The following is a 12,581-nucleotide window of genomic DNA, read 5'->3' on the forward strand; positions in this document are numbered from 1 at the left end:
TAAGGGAGTTTAATTTTCAGTAGATGAGCCCTAGGGATCTGCTTACTCTTGCAGGCTGTGAGGTCCCAGCATCCTGCAGGAGGGTTTGGAAGGAGCAAAGGAGGAAGGGGAAGCAGAGTCGGAGCAGCGAGCTTCCCGGAGTGTTTCGTTTGAAAGTGTGGGAAACACTCCAGAGGCCATCACTGGCCTGGAAGCGTAAGAAGGGAGGAAGGTGATGTGTCCGGATTGCTAGCAGACAAGGGGCTCGGAGACGCCGTGTGGTGTGGAGGGGGAGACCACAGGGGTCCTCTTGAAGTATGAGCAGGTCACCCGCATGTGCCTTCCTGAGGGGGTCCTGGGAGTGTCACCAGCAGGGCCCTTGCTTGGCCAAGAGGTGAGCAGAGCTGAGCTGTGCAGGCAGGTGGTGGGTCTGCATGGCAGTAGGGGTGAGGGCATGCGGCTTCTCTGTGCTCTTCCCCGGACCTGCGTGCTGCAGGGAGGACCCTGGCCAGGCCACCATCTGGTTCTGTTGGGCCCCCTTCAAGCGCACATCTCTCAACAAGAGTAGGTGCATCCAGAGATGCACCGGGACTGAGCAGCTACAGGGAACCCCGAGGTGCAGATGCCACCAGAAATTCCACGTCTGCGCCCACACAGACTCACGCATGCCCCCAGCGGGAGACAAGACAATGGCCCAGGAACAGCTGCCTTTGCCAATTGTTAGTATTTATTGCCCTCTAGTGGCGACATGCCGTCGTTCTCCCTGGACCCACGGCCCTCTCAGTGGCCCTTAAATTCCGTTCAAGTCTTCAAACATTATTGAGGACCTGCTGTATACCGTGCCCCTGGGTTCGTGTCTGTGACAGATGCAGAGGGAACAAGAGGGGCCTCCGGCTCAGAGGGCATGTGAGTCGGATGAACACGATGACCGCAGCCTTGAGCATGGCAGAGGGAGCGATTACTGGAGACCAGTGGACCCGGAGCCCATGTCGGAGGTGGAGGCACGGAGAAGGGGGCAAGGAGGGAGCACACACCCAGAGAGACCCTGAGTGGACAAAGCCAGAGCTTGAAGTTCTGCTTTGCTTGTGGGGCCAGACCTGCGTCCGTCTCTGACCACAGAAGATGCCCTGAGCGTCCAGGGAGGGGATGAAGGATTGAAGCTGTATGGTGGGTATCAGGATTGGTCCACATAGAACCATCTGGAAGACTTTGATGAGGCCCAGCTCGTGGCCCCATCTCAGACCCACAGAATCAGGGGTCCGGGGCAGGAGACCCATGTCATTCACCCCCCGCGATTCCATGCTGACTAATGCTCGGAAACCCCTGTCCTGCAAGAGCTCTGTTACTGGCTGAATCCACTGTGTGCATGTGCGTGTGTGTGTGTGTGCGCGCGTGTAAACATGCAAGCACACGTGTGTTTATTTTAAATGCTCAAGTGTTTTAAACAGAAAGAGTCAACAACGTAACAGTTCTGTACCCATCACCCAAGTATGGCAGGTGTCAACATTTTGCTAATTTTATTTCATATTTTTTCTTTTGGCATTTGTCCTTTTTTGTTTGAAACTAAAGCATTATGGGGGCGCCTGGGTGGCTCAGTTGGTTAAGCCTCTGCCTTCAGCTCAGGTCGTGATCCCAGGGTCCGGGGATCGAGCCCCGCATTGGACTCTCTGCTCAGCGGGGAGCCTGCTTCCCCCTCCCCCCGCCTGCTTCTCTCAAATAAATAAATAAATAAAATCTAAAAAAAAAAAGAAAAGAAAGCATTACGAAGATGAGGACCCACCTGGTCCCCGTGTCCCCCCTCCTCTCCTCTCTCAGGATATTGGCACCAGGAGGCTGCCCCATGTGCGGTTGTAACCCACGCCTGTTCTTTCTTTACAGGGCCCTCCAGGACCGCCTGGCATCCCAGGACCCCCCGGACCCGGAGGTCCCCCGGTAGGCGTGGCTTTGGTTTTCTTCTGTAGGGCACCTGGGGGAGGGCTTCATGGCCCATGGGAACAGGAACACCTGGTGTGTGGCCATATGTCCTTCACCTGAGAGAAGAGCAAAGGCATAAACAAGGAAGACTCCTCCTGTGGCCACTCCCCAGCCTCTGGCGTGTCTAGGCCCTGAGAGGTGGCGTGAAATACCCCTTGAGCCCATGCAGCATGTTAGTGGGCTGCTGCTAGAGACAGACACGCTGAAGGAGCTGTGTTAGTCTAACGATGCCCATTCCTAGTTTGTGGTTTGGAGCTGATGGTAGACATTGGTCACCTCCTCCCCACACACACTTCTGTGCAGCTGGAAAGGTCCCCTGTGGGCAGAGGGGTTGGGGCAGACCCGGCACCCAGCAGAGGGAGGCCAGGCCATGCGCCCATCCTACCAGGGGCGAGCCGATGTGGTGGCCCCAACCACAGACCAGACATGGAGGGACAACTCTGCTTCGCCGTGGCCCACAGTAAGGATAGTCAGAAGCCCCGAGGTTTATCCACCCCTGGTGTCCTCATCAGAGCTAGAGGACGGTGGGACGGTGCCAGGCAAGGTGTTGGGAGAAAGGTTCCGATGCTCCAAAAAGGCCAGGCTGACCGTTTCCATGTGGTTCCCTTCTAGGGTTTGCCTGGAGAGATCGGCTTCCCGGGAAAACCTGGGCACCCCGGGCCGGCGGTGAGCATCCCCACCCCCACTCTTCCCTGTCCTGCATGGGTCCACCTTGGAGGTGACCAGGCCCTTCTAGCTGGCCACCAGGCCTGCTGGCCACTCGCCGTGCCCTTTCTTCCCCCGGCAGTGGGGACTGAGGCCCTGGTGCTCAGCCTGACTCCTTCCTCTTGTGGTGCCTTCCATGAACTCATGCTGCAGGGATGGCTCCCCTACAGGGCCCCAGCCAGGGTGCAAACTGGGGCCCCTTCTCCCCAGGCCACCCCCTCAGTCTCCTTACCCAGAGGCAAATTCAGAAGCCTTTGCCGTTTAAAGTGTGGCTTCTTGTCCCTATGGGACACGTGCAGAAGACAGCAGAAGTACCAGGTGGCCGGACTCTCCCTGTTCTTGTCCTCATCACACTTGCTCACGCCCCCACTCAGACGATCCTGGGGAGCTGGGGGTCTGCTCCTGACTTTTAAGTCCTGAGTCTGGGGTGGCTCAGGAGTCCTCCTGTCTCCAGTGAGTACTGGGCATGCTGTTGAAGCCCGGTGTGTGTCCTAGCTCGGGCCCTGTGCTCTGCAGGGCCCAGTGGTGGGGGTGACCTGTGACACCTCAGGGCCGCCGTCATCCTCACAGAGCTGTGGATGACACACAGGGAGGCCTCACTCCGCTGGAAGGGATTTCCTTATGGCCTGCTTTCTCTCCCGGGGAGCAGTGGGTGGGGAAGCCAGCGGAGCCTGCAACCCTGGAGGGGGTCTGGACAATGGAGAGAAGTTGAAAGAGGTAACTCCGACTGTGTAGGCCCAGCAGTGGTGCCCCCTTGTCCCTGGACCTTCGGCAGACCCACAGGTGACCAGAACCAAGCCCCTGGGGGGCAGGGGCTGATGGCTGGAGTGGTGGCATTCTCAGCTCTGCTGAACACCGACGGATATGGACGTCCCTGCGGGGGCGCGATGCGCTCTCTTGGGGAGATGATCCAAACCTGGAGCACCTGCTCAATTACAGAGTCCCCAGCGAGCACTCGTGGGCACACACGGCAGTGGGACTGGGAGAGGGCACCCCCACAAGGCAGGGGTGTCCCAGCTCCTGACTCGAAGCGACTCAGTGCAGTGCGCCCTCAACGTGCCTCTCGTTTTGCTCTCTCCTCCTCCCCGTGCCAGGGCCCACCTGGAAAGGATGGACAGCATGGGGCACCAGGCCTGCCGGGACCCAAGGTTGGTGCTTATGGGGGTGACGGGAGTTTGGGACCCAAACAGCAGAGAAAAGAGATGTTGGGTTGTTGGCGCACGCTAAAATCCACTGACTGCCTGGGACTCGGGAATGTTGGGATTCACCAGGTCCGACATGGGCCCCTCCTTTAGTTCTGTTTAGGTAACGGGGGAAGGATTTGGAATTCTCAGGCTTTAAAATGAACCCGTTAGAAATACGTACGTATTTGCAGGGAGGAACAACTTTTGGATGCGCATAACGTAAGAGACTTTAATTTTAAAAATACTCTGGTGGGGCTCCTTATAGGAGGCTCATTAAGAACATAGTCTGGGTTTAAGTATCATAAAATCGGGAAGCAAATTCCCAGTTCACACATGGCAGACGAACAGCCACAAGACCACATAATAAATATTTCCACCAGCGAGCTTGATTCTTTCCTATGAAACACGCGTACGCTCGGCGTGCGAGCCGACGGTCCGTGACAGGCAGCTTTTCGATCTTAGGAGAACATCCATCACCCCTTTAATAAGTAACTTGGAAAGTCAACTTTTTCGTGACCGACAACCAAATAAGTATGGATTTAACTTCATTTTATGGGTGTTTAGGAGAATAGTCGTCTTTCTTCCTTGTCTTTCACGACAAAGGAAGGTGTGAACCCAGTATTTTGCGGTCCCCAAATCGCTTACGTGACATCTCCCGTACCCCAAGTCTCTCAGTGAGAGAGAGAAGAGCCCCGTCTCTACTCAGTGATGTTTCTGTGAAATAAAACAACAGAGGCATGGAACAGGGAACCTACGAGGTGGTACGAGCCGCCGTTTTGGTCACCGTGGTGGGGCGGAGGGCAGGGGCCAGCGCCGCGGAGGAGCGAGAGGTTGTCCGCGTTGACCAGCCTGTGACGAGTGCTGAGTGGGACTCCCCAGCCCGGGCTCTCCTGCCAACCTCTCTGTGCGTTCCTTCCAGGGCCAGCCAGGAGAGAGAGGAGAAGACGGTCTGCCTGGAAAACCCGGCCCCCGGGTATGGACGCGGCCTCCTCCCTGCCCGTGGGGTCTGCTGTGCGTTGTGTTTGGGGTTGTGTGAACCACACCTGGTGGGGTGGGCACCGGCGGTCAGCGGGGGCCTGGCAGCGCCATGAGCTCGGGGCGCTGGAAGGATGGAGGGTGGGGGTCCAACAGGGACAGCCACACCTGGTGACAAGGATCACACGACGCCTAGGACGGAAGGAGCAGGGGTGGGCAGGTTTCTAGGAGACCTGTAGGTGTGGCCTTGGGAAGAACTTGCCACTGTCCAGTTTGTCCTGGCAGCAGTGAGCGAGAGGGACTCCTCTCCATCTGTCTGTCTGTCTGTCTGTCTGTGTCCCTCCTCCCCTCCCGACCGGTGCTCCCTAACGCCTGACCCGACTTCTGGCTGATGTGGTCTGTGGCATTCAGCCCCCCTGTGCCTCCGGCAGGTGCCAGGAGCTGTGGGATGGGCAGAGACCATTCCCCGTTGCGTTGGGATAGGGCACTCGTGGGGGTCTGGGTGGCTGTCCCTCAAAACCCCACGTCACGGGAGGTAGGGTCTGCTTTTATCTTGAGGTCCTGGGCTCAGATCTCAAATCTGGCCCTAGGCTCAGAATGCAGTGAGCCCCAGGGAGAGCGGGCTGGACCATTTGTGTGTGTGCACAGGTGCTGGGGCTCTAGGGGAGTCTGTGGGGACCGGAGATTTCCAGGCCACTGTCCCCCTAACCCATGGTGCCCTGCACTTCGCCCGGGTCATGAACTCGTCAAGGGTAGCACGTGCCTGGGTCTTTGTCACGTCTGCTCCCCGTTCCCAGACGCGGCCAGGCACTCGGCAGGTGCTCAGTCAAGGTTTACTGCCCAGAGGATGGATATCAGATTCAGCCCGGCAAGAGCTCAGCACAGACCTGGCCTCAACACCCGAACCTCGGGAAGGCAGGACTGGGTCACTGGCCAGGGAGGGTGCCCCGGGGGAGAGGCGGGGCCCTGGCGGTGCCTCCTGCTTTTATGAAGTGATTGTTGGTTAGGAGACCAGCAGAGAATGAGAACAGAGCAGGAAAAGCACAGATTAAAACGCACCTGGCTAAGCTGAGCACAGCCAAGTTGACTGAGATGTGGAGAGAACCTCCCGAGGTCCACTAGGAAACTTCCCAGTCAGGATTCCAGATGCCGGAAGCTCAGCCTCATGCCCTCCTTAGTGGCCACTAGTGCCCAGTGAGGGGTCCCATTGCCCCTTACAAAACCGTTCTTCCTATTTTAAGAAGCAACATATGTGTTTTATTTTTATTTTTTAATTTTTTAAAAGATTTTATTTATTTACTTGACAGAGATCACAAGTAGGCAGAGAGGCAGGCAGAGAGAGAGGAGGAAGCAGGCTCTCTGCTGAGCAGAGAGCCCAATGTAGGGCTCGATCCCAGGACCCTGAGATCATGACCCGAGCTGAAGGCAGAAGCTTAACCCACTGAGCCACCCAGGCACCCCAACATATGTGTTTTAAAAAGAACCTATGTTGATCCCCAAGTCATTGAAATAGAGTAACGTGTAACTTACTGAGCTGTCTCTGTGCATATCAGGTGTCTGTGTGGTGAACCTTAGTAAGAGCACCCAGGCCACATTTTAGTGCTTGGTTGAAATTCTGTCCTTTTCCGGAAAGGACTTAACACGTTTGCGTGGGTTGGCTGACTTGACCTGGTAGATTTTAGGGAGTCAGCCATACTTGAAGAGCTGTGTTATCTCAGATTTATAAACTGGCAAGTCCTGGGCTCGAGCATGTGAACTCCAGCATTGTCTGGTGGTGTTTGGAAGAAGGCTCGCTCCGTGCACGGGTCTGCGGGAGCGACCGCTGGGGACAAGGAGTGCTGGGCAGAGCCCAGGGGCGGCCTTGGGGATTTCTGCCGTCGTTCTGTCTGTGTGTTTTATACTTCCGGTGATCTCTAACAGCTGGAAGATTCGAACAGAAATGCCTACTACTCAAGCTCACATGTGGTTTTGCCCAATTTCTAGGGCAATATGTTTAAAACATTGCTCTAGGAAGTTTGAAAGTACAAATTTTTGCCACTATGATAGCTTTACAACATCCTTTGTAGCCTCAGACAGGATCTGGCTTGGGGTCTTGTTACTTTTTTTGACAAAATGCCACCTGAAGATAAAAGTCTCCCGAGATTACAGGTAAGTCGTGGACACTGGGTTTCGGAGCCCATCAGGGAACGGGGCTGGATTGCAGGCTCACGGATCAGGAACTCAAGACGCTGCCCAGTCCTCCCCATGCACCGTGCCTCTGACTTAGGGTCCATGGCATGAATCCAGAGGGCACTTCTAAAGCTCTTCAGAATGCCTTCGAAGCCAACCAGACGCACACTGCCTTTCTTAGCCTGTAAGCGGCAGTTCCCACAGCTGAGGTATTATCGTCTTTGCAGATTTGAAGTGACAGTTTGAAGGGCAGGTACTTACATAATTCTGATTAGAGCGGCTCCTCCTAATTGTACCTGTAAACACTGGGAATCCATGGGGATCGGAGCGTGTGGAGAATTTCTATCTGTGCTCACTCCAGTGCCACGTCCCCTGGTGGCCCCACAGCTGTAGGATCACACATGTGCTTAATGGCTTCATGCTCACCGAGGCTGTGGGGTACCTTTTCTTTCTTTCTTACCTTCCTCTCTGACCAGAGTCGTGCTGGCCTTCACCACCAGCCGAGTCTGGCACGGTTCAGGGAAATACATTATGTGTACGCGTACCTGCTTATTCATTCTTCTGTGTGTCCATTTGCTTACCAGAAAACCGGATTTCCTTATGGAAATCTACACTAATGTTCTGCTCAATAGCATCATGGGTGTTAGAAATGGTCATTCAAGAAGTTAGTGGGTCTCAAGACACATCCTTGGTTAGAAATTACAGTCCCTCCCCACTACCACACACACACACACACACACACACACGTGTCTGTGATTTGTAGGGATCTGGTTAACACAGCAGCCTGATGTCCTGGGAAGTCTCTGGGCCTGTGCCCCCCTCTTCAATGTGACGGCAAAACGCAAGTCAGGAGCAGCAAAGGTTGAGGAAAACACCGCATCCGATCCGCTAGAACCAGTAGATATTTGGGGGTTGGCTTTCTGACGTAAGCATGGATGTTTGCCAGAATTTCACCCAAGACCTGCCTTTATGGAGACACACCACGGGAGAGGAAGAACAAAGCTCTTCGCCACCTCTAACCAGGGTTTGCCGGTGCTTTCCAAAAAGTCTGATCAGCAACCACGGGACGGCCGTCAGCGTGCATGTGCTCACCCGTGGCTTCTCCTCCATCGCGGGCCCCAGCGTGGGGCCTGGGGTCCCTACAGCATGTGCGAACGGCTCTGAGTGGGCTGGACATGCGAGGCACAGTTTGCCGCCCACCCCCCCATTGTTCCGAATCGTGATGCTTTAGATTCAGGATGAACGGATTGACCGGTGTAAACTCCCATCGGGATGATTCTAGCAGATGTTTCTTGGGGGAAGTGAGAGAGGATAGGAGAGGGTGTGCAGGAGTCTCTGGAAATGCCAGACGCTGGGGTTTCCACAGCCCCCCTGCTGGGTGGGGTCTGCTGCCTCGAGCAGGGGTTGCAACCCTGCTACGCACACGCTTGAGAAGCCAGAGTTGTGGCCGGCGCTGGGGGTGTGGGGGGGCCGGCTGGGGCATGGCAGCCACCTCTCCAAGCATGAGCAGACAATAATGGGGTGTCTGTTATTCTGTCTCCAGGGAGAAGTTGGGGAGCAGGGCCTGGCGGGCCGACCTGGAGAGAAGGTCTGTGTGTTCATAGCATCATTCATTCATTCTTCCTTCAGTGCACTCAGTCGCTGTTATGCTCTAGGCCTGTATCTGTTCTCCTCTGGGGGCTCACTGCATTCCTCCCACACACTCGTTGACTCGCCCCGTGATGGTCGGCATCCCCTACACCTCCATCTCCGTGCTGGGGTCACCACCATCAACCACGAGCCAGGGGCAGGTGCCGTGAGCCGTGGCGCGCAGGGGTGGGCGGGAGGGCAGGAGAAAGGCTCCTCTTCAGACTTGGGGGGTGCCAGGAAAGGTGGCGAGGAGGCGATCGTTGTCCTAGAGGAGAAGGTGGAGGAGGAAACCCCGGGACAGGCAGCACGGTTTCCTGGTGAAGGAATTGACTGAAGTGAGAAGGAGCTTGGAGACGCCCCAGAGCAGGACCTCTAGAACCTCTTTGCTTCCCGCCCCAGCCTCGCGGAGCCAGAGATCTCTGGGGGAGAGCACGCAGCTGGGGCGTGGCGGGGCCTCCCCGCCGAGATCCAAGTGGACAGAGGCGCCCTGTTGTTTCCACAGGGAGAGGCCGGTCTCCCGGGTGCTCCAGGGTTCCCGGGCCTGCGGGGAGAGAAAGGACAGCAGGTAAGCGGCGGCCCCTCACCTGTGTCCTCGCGGAGCAGCCCCTTCTGGGGTCCGTCCCTGCGGCATGGGTGGTCTGGGCTAGGGCTGGGGAGTATTTCGCCAGGTTTATGGAAGAGGAAAGGAAGGGGCTCCGGAGGCTCTGGTCCATCCGCTGCAGCCAGGGGTCAGGGACTGGGAAATCAGTCTGCAAAGGCGGGCGTCATCCGGCGAAGGGGCGGGGAAGAGGGGAGGCCACCGTGTCCGGTGCCTGATGGGGGCAGACCCTTCCCCCTCCCTGATGGCGAGCCCTGAGCTGCGCTTCAGCTGGACACCTACCGATCAGGCTGGAGCAGGTCAACGGGAAACGGGGTTTTTTGCCCGAGGTCCGCTTGCTCCGTGGAAGAGGCAGGGGTTGAGTTCCGCTGTATTCTAAGTTCATCTTTCACTGCAGGGAGAGAAAGGTGGGCTGGGCCTCCCGGGACTGAAAGGTGACCCAGGTGAAAAGGTAAGAAGCACTGCTGGCCTCCTGGTCATGGGCCCCCGGGACTGGCCACGGCTCTGTGCTGTGCTGTGTGTGTGTGCGGTGCCTCTGGGGCCGAGGAGAGGGTCTCGGTCTCCGAGTCAACGCTGTGACCCGGGTTACAGTCGGCTTCCACCCGCCGGGCGGTTCTGAGCCCCTTGTCCCACCTCCCTTGGCTTGCCTTGGCTTGCCGCCTCGGCGACGGTCCCACGAGTCCTCCCTCCGAGGGCTGCTGGGACGCGTGACTCCGGTCCCGTGTGTGGAGCGAGCGCGGCAGACTTCTGTGTGTCGGGATGGCCCGGAGCACCGCCCATGTAGTGACTTCGGTGATCTCAGGACGACCCTGGGAGGGGCCCCGTTACCAGCAGCATTCCCGCTTCACAGATGAGGAAACAACGAGGCACACACAGGCCACATTGCTTTCCCAGGGGTGCACGAATGGAGCCCACTGCAGTCCAGATCTGAACCCCGCCAGCGGGTCCGCGCTCCGTCCTGGCTCTCAGCAGAGCTGTGCCTCGGGCTGGCCCGGCCCATGAGCACAGGAGCGACGGCAGCACACGCCCCAGGGGACTTGCCTCTCCTCCTCTCCCGCTCAGTGCTCCCCCTGTCTCCATGCCCCACGTTTGCACGGTCTTCCCCTCCAATTCCCCGTTCTCAGCAACCCTGCCCCTCCTAGAGTTTCTAGGTTCCAGGAGGGGCCTCCCCGCTGCTTCTCTCTGGGGCTGGAGGCTGAGGGCTTTACTCTGGACAGAACTGTCATCTAGAAGTGGTGACCCAGAAACAGAAGGGTCTTTGTGTGGTAAGCTGCCCAGGCCTGCAGCCCTCTCGGGTTTTTGGAATTGCCATTTTCATTTGAGAAAGTCATTTCCAAGATGCAAAGGGCTTCATGAGACCATAAAACTCTGTTTATTGCTTTGATGGAGCTGCCGAGCCCATGGCAGAATCGCATTCAAGCTTCCAGAAAATCTGCCCTGCCTCTCTTTTCTCCAGAGAAATATGTAATAATAGATGATTCTGGTCAAAAATCCAAAATAGGACATTAAAGCAACACTGTCCCCTTCTGACTATGTCTTGCACTTCCCTGTCTCTGTTTTAGTCCATCCCTCCCCACCGCTGGCTATGAGCATTTCAGCCCCATGGCATCTTGAAAAGTGGGTACAGTGCTCTCCTTTCTCTGCACGGGCTGCTGAGGGCTCACATTTTCGTGGAAGAACTGGGACCTGAACCCACCATAGAGTGAACTCCGGAGCTCATAGACCCGCTGCAGCCACACAGAGGAGTCTGGGGTCTTCCCCGTCCCACCTGCTGGTCCTGCCTGACCCCACAGTGCTGGGGAGGGGCTGGCTCTACCCAAAAGGCAGTCTTTAGGCTCTCTGGATTGGAGACCTGTCTCTACGCCAGGCCTCTCCTCCTTAATACACATTCACAGGTTTCCTAGTGTCGACACCAAACCTTTCTTTAACATTTTTTATAGAGAAAGGAAAAGAGTTTTATTTGAGCCCATGTTAGGACAGCTGCCGAAATACACAATCTTCACAATGAAGAGACTCCTTCAGGGAAGAGACAGTTGGAGCAGGATTGTATTTGACCATCGCGATGAAGGACTTTCCACAAAGTTACAGACTTGATCTTGTGTTTTCAGTATGGGCAAGGCTGTGTGACTCTCAACTGAAGGGAACCAGGGAGGTCTTGTATTGTTTTTCTTACCTTTACATTTGGAATGTTCCCTTTTTGGCTATTCTATTTTATTTTATTTATTTTTTTCTTCTTAACAAAGCAGATGTACAGTGTGTGCTGGGGCAGAAATAGAGCCCATGCTTTGAAGTTTTGCTGAGTCATTCTGATGCTGGCAGATGTTGGAAGTCTAGCTTCCCTGGGAGCCCAGGAGCAAGGCCCAGACACCTGAAACGTTGAGAATTTCCTTTATCATCAGAAAACACCCAGCTTTGATGATTTGGAGTTTTTAATGTGGTGTAAACTGGTTTAAACGAGCTTGTTTCTAGAACAGGAGGAAGTCAGTGTCAGGAGAACAATTAAGTAAAGTTGGGTAATGCCAATAACACCGAGAAAGTGTTTTTCTTTCTGAAAAAAAAAAAAAAAAAAAGATCTTCTAGAACTTTGGTGAAGGCAGTGCTGCTTGGATTCTGAGCTCAAAACAAGGCTCTGTTGTGTGACTTTGAGCAGGGGAGTGAACGTTAGGCATCAGTGTCCTCATCTGTGAAATAGAAACACCAAAGTAATCTGCATTATAGCCATTTATACAGAGAGTAACTGAGTTAATACATATAGAAAATATAACTCAGTAACTAGAATTAAATACTGTATAACAACAAAGTAAGATAGAAACAATAACTTTGTATCATTGTTGCTTACCAGGACTGGTCTTGTCCTTTTCTAAGCCGGTTTTATTCATTCATTTTCTCACTAACCGTGCGTGGAAGGCCTGCATCAGACCTAACCCAGGGCCACTAGGAGCACACATGGGCACAGACCTGCATGCCCTGGCATCCTGTGGCGCTCGTGGAGTGACAGGCTTCGGGGACTGTGACTGCTCCCTGCACTTCCTCCTACAGGGAGCAGCCCAGGGGTCCCCTTGCCTCAGGTCAAAGTAGAACAATTTCCTCCTTATTGGGCCCTGCTGAAGACAAGCTCGTTCAGTGCCCCTGTGATGCTGTGAGGTGTGAACCTTTATCATTATTTTACAAAGAGGTAAAGAAGCCCAACGAGGTCAAATAATGCATAAAGTGGCAGATTGAGGTTGAAAACTCAGGAGGTTTAACTCCCAGACTTGTGTTGTTTACGGGATTGTTGAATTGTCCCCTCTGTCTCCTGAGAAGAGCCTGTCCCCTCCACTCGAGCTGGGACAGGGCCCATGGGCCCTTCTGTCTTTGTACCCAAGGGC

The 12,581-nt window shown here is 55.3% G+C and overlaps 1 protein-coding gene across 1 annotated transcript in view; it reads left to right on the forward strand.

The window, feature by feature from the left end:
- COL22A1 (collagen type XXII alpha 1 chain) overlaps positions 1 to 12,581 on the forward strand; it is a 219,148-nt gene that overhangs the window by 112,335 nt on the left and 94,232 nt on the right. The window contains exons 23-29 of the mRNA XM_044247081.1: positions 1,858 to 1,911; positions 2,566 to 2,619; positions 3,753 to 3,806; positions 4,762 to 4,815; positions 8,530 to 8,574; positions 9,118 to 9,180; positions 9,611 to 9,664. Coding sequence (XP_044103016.1) covers positions 1,858 to 1,911; positions 2,566 to 2,619; positions 3,753 to 3,806; positions 4,762 to 4,815; positions 8,530 to 8,574; positions 9,118 to 9,180; positions 9,611 to 9,664 — 378 coding nt within the window. The remainder of the gene's footprint in view (positions 1 to 1,857; positions 1,912 to 2,565; positions 2,620 to 3,752; positions 3,807 to 4,761; positions 4,816 to 8,529; positions 8,575 to 9,117; positions 9,181 to 9,610; positions 9,665 to 12,581) is intronic.

Source organism: Neovison vison, chromosome 4 (assembly GCF_020171115.1).
Source record: "Neovison vison isolate M4711 chromosome 4, ASM_NN_V1, whole genome shotgun sequence".
NCBI classification, from domain to species: Eukaryota; Metazoa; Chordata; class Mammalia; order Carnivora; family Mustelidae; genus Neogale; species Neogale vison.